Here is a 6,163-nt window from a genome sequence, read left to right on the forward strand (position 1 = left end):
CCGTTTGCAGTCGCTCGCCGGTCAACATTCAAAACAGCCGCTGAGCGTCTGCGAATGGGATGGAAAGCCTCTTCCTGCAAAGCGGGACAGAGGAAGGGATAGGCAGGACTGCGGGACAGAGACCCAAAATCGGGACAGTTGGGGGCATGCTGTTCAAAATGGAAAAGCAAAGGAATGTTGTGTGAATAACACAGGGCTTGACAAATTTGTTGTGAATCTAGGCGCCAGGTAAAAAAGTTAGGAGCCAGGATTTTTTTAAACTAACAGTTGGTCAGGCGTGATCTGATCATCATCATCAGCCCACTTACTAAAATCACAGCGTTTGACCTGGAAGCACCCTGGACTTTCAGGTCAGTGCTGTTTGTTTTTTTTAACTCTTTCGATGCTGATGTTCCATTGGAGCACAGCATTGACTGATATTTAGTCCCCACAAGCTTGTGGGGACAAATGTTAACCCCTGCAATGCCACGAATGTGTCATACAGAATTGTGGCATTGAAGGGGTTAACGCTGCACTGTCGCTCTCATGGAGCGATCAGGCAGCAGGGGGGTGTTGGGGCTGCTCTCCACTCATGTGGAGACCAAAGAACCCTCTCCCCTGTCCCTGAAGCTGCCTCTGGCAGCTGGGAAGCAATTGCTGGTCTATAGACCTGCCATTGCAGGGGGAGTCTCTTTGATGACGACTGTAGGCTTCCATGCCTACAGGAATCATCAAAAGGCTTGTGGGGGCTCGTTTTTGCTGTTGCTGGTCTGCCTGGGCTTCCAGGCAGACCACCAGCAGCAGAGTCCCGTACAAAACGGGAATTAACCCCTAAATGCCGCGATCGCGGCATTGAAGGGGTTAACGCTGCACTGTCGCTCTCATGGAGCGATCAGGCAGCAGGGGGGTGTTGGGTCAGGTCCCCACACTTGTGTGGGGACCCAATCAACACACAACCCCCTTCCCTGAAGCTGCCTGTGGCAGCTGAAAACACGATTGCTGGTTTTCCTGCAACCGCGGTTTCAGCCTACAGGATCACTCCGTGGGAGGGGTCTCAGGCTCGGGGGCGGGCTCTGTGTGGCTGTGCTGTCTGCCCAGACTCCTGGGCAGACAGCAGCAGCGCCCCCGTGTGGTGACTCGGCCTCTTACATCCACAATTTTTTCTGGATGTAAGAGGCTGACAAAACCTAGGCGCCAGGACAAAATTCTCTGTCGCTATGGCGACCTGGCGCCTGGGATTTGTCGAGTCCTGGAATAACATACATTCTATTGTATAATCCGAAGCTTCTTTAATATTTTGTGTATTTACTATAGCATGATAACCTCTTTCACTTAAATGTAATCGGGATCCTCCCTTCCATGGTGATACTCAATACTTTCAGCCGTGGATCTTCTTATAATGAACCTCAATGCGATGCACCTCATTTAATAATATGGTCCATACCTCTGCAGCATCAGGGGCGCCATTTGTCTTCTGACGATATGAATATATATATATTTGTAGGAATATAATATATTTATTATTATTTTATGTATATGGCTATTTATTACACTTTTGCACCAGGGAGGTCTTCGGGAAAAAGAAAATCTTCATATTCCGTGAATATTTGCCCGTTCCTGTCTTCTCTTCGGGCGAACAGTCGTGGACATTCTTCGTGTTGTTTTTTCTTTGTTTTTTTCCGGTTTTGTATAAAGGGTTAATACGGGGTTAACGCGTACCGCAGCAGCTCTGGCGCCAGGAGTTTAAATGTCCGTATGAGCAACTCTATTGGTCGCCAGCAGGGGGCTCGTCTGCCGTTACAGACCTCTACTGGCTGCCCCACTAGACACCAGGGAGTCTTGGGGGCGGAGTTCAATGGTTTTCTGAGGCAGAGTGGCATATAGGGGGTTAAAAGGCATATCAAGGAAGCAGATGGGCATATAGGGGGTATAAGGCATACCTGGGGGGAGTTGCAAACAGGGGGTTAAAATGCATATCAGGGAGGCAGAGTGGCAAATATGGGTGAATAAGGCATATCTGGGTGGCAGAGTGGCAAAGGGGGTTAAAAGGCATATCATGGGGCACAGTGGCATATAGGGGGTATAAGGCATTTCTGGGGCAGAGTGGCAAGCCTGAGGGCAGATGTGCATAACTGGGGGGGCAGGTTGGATAATAAAAGGAAATAAAAACAAAATATTTTCTCAATCATAGCTTTTATTTTAAAAAAAAAGTTTACATGAATTAACATTTACTGGTAAAACTTTTTTCCTATAGGGTCGTCTTATATTCAGGCTTTTTCTTTTTTTCCTAAATTAATATTCATTTTTTGGGGGGTCGTCTTATAATCGAGCAAATACGCTACATATATACACCTGTGTGTTATCTCATGCGCTTCATAGTGTGTCCCTGAGTGGCAGAAATAAAATGTGATCCCCTTATTAGAGTTAATTGTATTTTTTCCATTGCCGTCAGTATTATTTAATAATTATATTTATGTGATATGTGAAAACCACAAATTAAAACATGTTTACACTGTTTAGAGTTTTTTTCATTATGACAAATACTGAAAAAATAGATATAAGGGGGTGTAACCATGGGAGGGACTTGGGAAAGGTGTGGTCAGATAGGGTGTGGCTAAAGGAGGGGTCCTGTTGAAAACACAATTTAGGCAACTATGCCCTAGCCAAGTAAACCGTCTTGCAGGTGATTGCTAACCGAGCTCTAAGCAGTTTTTTGCATCAGACCCCTTTTCTCTCAAATAAAATAGTAAAGACCTCCCACCGACCTCACCGGACCGCCCGCTGACGTGAGTGTGCAGTCCTGGCCACGTCCATAAGTTCCCAGGTATGGTAATCAGGCATTGATTAGATAAGCTAATAAACTAAATAAAAAATAATTGCAATTGTACGGTTTCCAGACACATTTGATTGGTATAAAATGATTAATGTTAAAATTAAACTTTATTACTAAATGTTTTCTAAAGGTACATTAATACCAACATGATGGTATTTTATAACTTGCACCCCTTGTACTTATTCTTCGTGACCCAAGTGGTCCTCCTTACAGGGCTGACAATGCGCAGCTTTTGTACTGAGCCACAAATAATTATTATTATTATTTATTGTTTTATATAGTGCCACCAAATTCCGTAGAGTTGTATAATGGATAGACAGGACATAAGAAGTAGTATGTAACACAACAAATTAACTTACAGAGACAACAGGTGAGGAAGTAACAGAAACTCACATCGCCCCTTTACTATTCCGTTATCACATAAGTTGCGGATTATTTCATACTTTTAAATATTGTCAGTAAAGCTGGCACACCTTGGTGTAGTTCTGTGCGGTGATTTAATACAGTAGGTGTCTTTTGTTGCTTTCAAAGAACACAAGAAAGAAAATGATTAACCTTAAAATATAACGAAATATGGGATGGCGTTGGAAGGTAAAACACACAGGTCAATGCGTTCAATCACTGATGGAAATTTACGTCTGAAGAAAAGACCTCCGAGGCCCTGGAAGCTTATGTCTCAACATCTAGGTAGTACACTTAATAAAAATACCGTCTTTAACCAAAGATTCAATGTTCCCCTTTTCTTTAGCTATTAATACAAATGACTTTTTTTCTTTTTTTAACATATTTATTAATCTATAACTAATAAGGAAGTAAGGGATTAGATATTTAGGAATCAGTCCTGGTGTGTGTTCAGCTCCTTTCCCAGTCGCCTTCAGCCTTCAGCTGTCCATAGGTCTGAGCGTAATACGCTGGGTCGGTGTTGATGCGCAGCATCTTTGCACTCATAAGTCCAGCAATAGCCAGGGTTTTGCTCCAAAATTCCTCCTTTGGACGGTCTCCAAGGAAGGGCATGACGGGGTATGATATCTCCGCGCCCGCGTAGGAGTACGACACGTACAGACAGGTCATCAGAGCTGCCTGTAACTCCCGCTTGCTGACCAGGTTAGAGGAGATGACCTCTCTGCACACCAAGTAAAGGAAGATGACATTTGCTGGTGTCACGAATCGCTCCGTCTGCCATCCTACGAGGTAGAGGGCTCTGTCCACATTAAGAATCCAGCGCACAGGGTCCTTGGGAGCAAGAGATGGAATCATGGGACACCTGCCGCAGATAAACCTACCAAACCAGGTGAGCAATTTGGTGGTAGCGGCCTGCTCCAGAACCCATTGAGATGGTAACTTGTTGGGATCAGGCGAGTTCTTCTGGCCGCTGCTGGTTGGTTCGCCTCCTCCTGGCTGCTTATTCAAGAACGGAGCCACAGACCGCTTCAAGGGCAGGTCTGATGTAACTGAAGAGCGCCTCTTCAGCGGTTTCCCCGTCTTCTTGATGTGAGAAGCCATATAGTATTTGACAGCTAGGAAAGTCTTCACCGTTATAAACTGAGATGCTGTGTCTGAGATGCACCAGTGAGCTTTGATAGTAACGGAACCCTCTGAAGATTCTAAGCCATTGTTCTCCCTCATGATCATCTTTGTGATGTATGGAGATAAGACACCATGGGTACCTGTGACTGCAACTCCTATCTCTCTTCTCAATCAATAAAGTTAATTAAAGACAATGTAATGAAACCAAAAAATCTAGGCCAACCATGAATGCTTCTTCTGTAGACACCATAAAGCTGCTGTCCCACCTGCTCTGCTGACTTTAACACGTTTATAACTAAATGCAGCATCAGAAACACAATTTCTAATCAAGCTGAATGCCCAAACCATTCCATAAACAAGTAAAAGATTGCCTTGTTCATATTTATTTTTGGGGACACTAAATTGTCAGGTGACACAAGAGCAGGCACTAATAGGCTTTCGCCATAACAGCCAAAAACATCTTTCTCTACTGTTTTTATCTGATGAAAAATAAGAACTTGCTACAGATGCTGGGTGTCAGTAATGTTTTATCATTATTAGAAATTAGAAATTAGAAATTAGAAAAAGGTCTAAGAAATTAAGAACCTTTATAACATATGTTGGGATGAACACTACAAATAAATATATAAATATAAAGGAAACGCGCATTCCATCAGCATCTTATATATCTATATCTATATATATATCTATATATATATATATATATATATATATATATATATACATACAGAGTCCAAGATATACAATTGCACACCAACCTTAATTGCTCTGCCCAAGGCCTGGTAACTGCAGCGGTAATGCATATAAAGTAGTTGCCGGCACTCATGGGACTTGTTTTTAAATAATTTCACGAAACTCCATATTATAAGTCAACGTTTCAGTCTCTTTATTTATAGACTTTCATCAGCCTGATGAAAGTCTATAAATAAAGAGACTGAAACGTTAACACAGAATTTACCTGTAGATCAGTCCTATTGGGCCCCATCCAGTCTGTGACTTTTTCCTGCTGTAGAAACTCAAAACCTTAATCAGTCCTTGGCCTATCCCATGCATGTTTAAATTCCCTCAATGTATTCGCCTCTACCACTTCTGCTGGGATGCTGTACCACATATCTACCACCTTCTCAGTAAACTTACATATCTACCACCTTCTCAGTAAACTTACATATCTACCACCTTCTCAGTAAACTTTTCAGACAGTTATTTTAGCATATTCAGGATGGATTGGTTACAGTAAGTCATGAAGGGGTTAATGAACCTTTCAAGCTACTGCAAGTATAGTATAAACCTTAAGAAAAAATATTTGTTGTGTATATGTAAATATATATATATAATACTGGCTATATAAAAGTGATTTACATTACTTTAATTATATATTGTTTTACGCTCCCAAACCCACAACGCCCTTGGAGACCTTAGCAATACTAACTAATAAATTAGCCATATGTCAGCTTAATAAATCATAAAGCAGACAACGGCATCATAGGGATCTCTGTTCAATTCTGCAGATTCTCAGACAGACCAGATAGGTGAATTTCAGTTGAGGAAAGCAGTGGCCGCTCATGAACATGCCGACAGAAGATACTGAGACACCATCTAACTGATCAGTGTTTCTCAATGTGTTCTCCCAGTAGCAAACTGATACAAAAAGCGAAGAGGGCTCTGCTCTTGCGAGTTTACAATATAGTCAATGCTTGAGGGGGAAGTGAAGCAGTAGGAGAGATCTCCAACAGTCTCCATTTTTGCTCTACAGTCCTGCTTTTTTGGGGAAAGAGGTGGCAAATACAAGATATTTCTGAGATTTCTCAATGATTTGAACTAATG

General features: G+C 42.4%; 1 protein-coding gene across 1 annotated transcript; it reads right to left on the minus strand.

Moving 5' to 3' along the window:
* Nucleotides 1-3,664: 3,664 nt before the first annotated feature.
* On the minus strand, nucleotides 3,665-4,444 carry LOC149271191 (cyclin-dependent kinase 5 activator 1-like). The gene has a single exon (XM_089507555.1). It carries the CDS (start codon nucleotides 4,442-4,444, stop codon nucleotides 3,665-3,667), a length of 780 nt encoding a protein of 259 aa, XP_089363681.1.
* Between the last annotated feature and the right edge of the window lie 1,719 nt (nucleotides 4,445-6,163).

The sequence above is a fragment of the Sceloporus occidentalis genome, unplaced genomic scaffold, assembly GCF_023333645.1.
Source record: "Sceloporus occidentalis isolate IW3139 unplaced genomic scaffold, rSceOcc1.0.p SCAF_537, whole genome shotgun sequence".
NCBI classification, from domain to species: Eukaryota; Metazoa; Chordata; class Lepidosauria; order Squamata; family Phrynosomatidae; genus Sceloporus; species Sceloporus occidentalis.

Excerpts from the sequence above, each read along its gene's own strand:
- LOC149271191 (XM_089507555.1), bottom strand. The coding sequence starts at position 4,444 with ATGATCATGAGGGAGAACAATGGCTTAGAATCTTCAGAGGGTTCCGTT.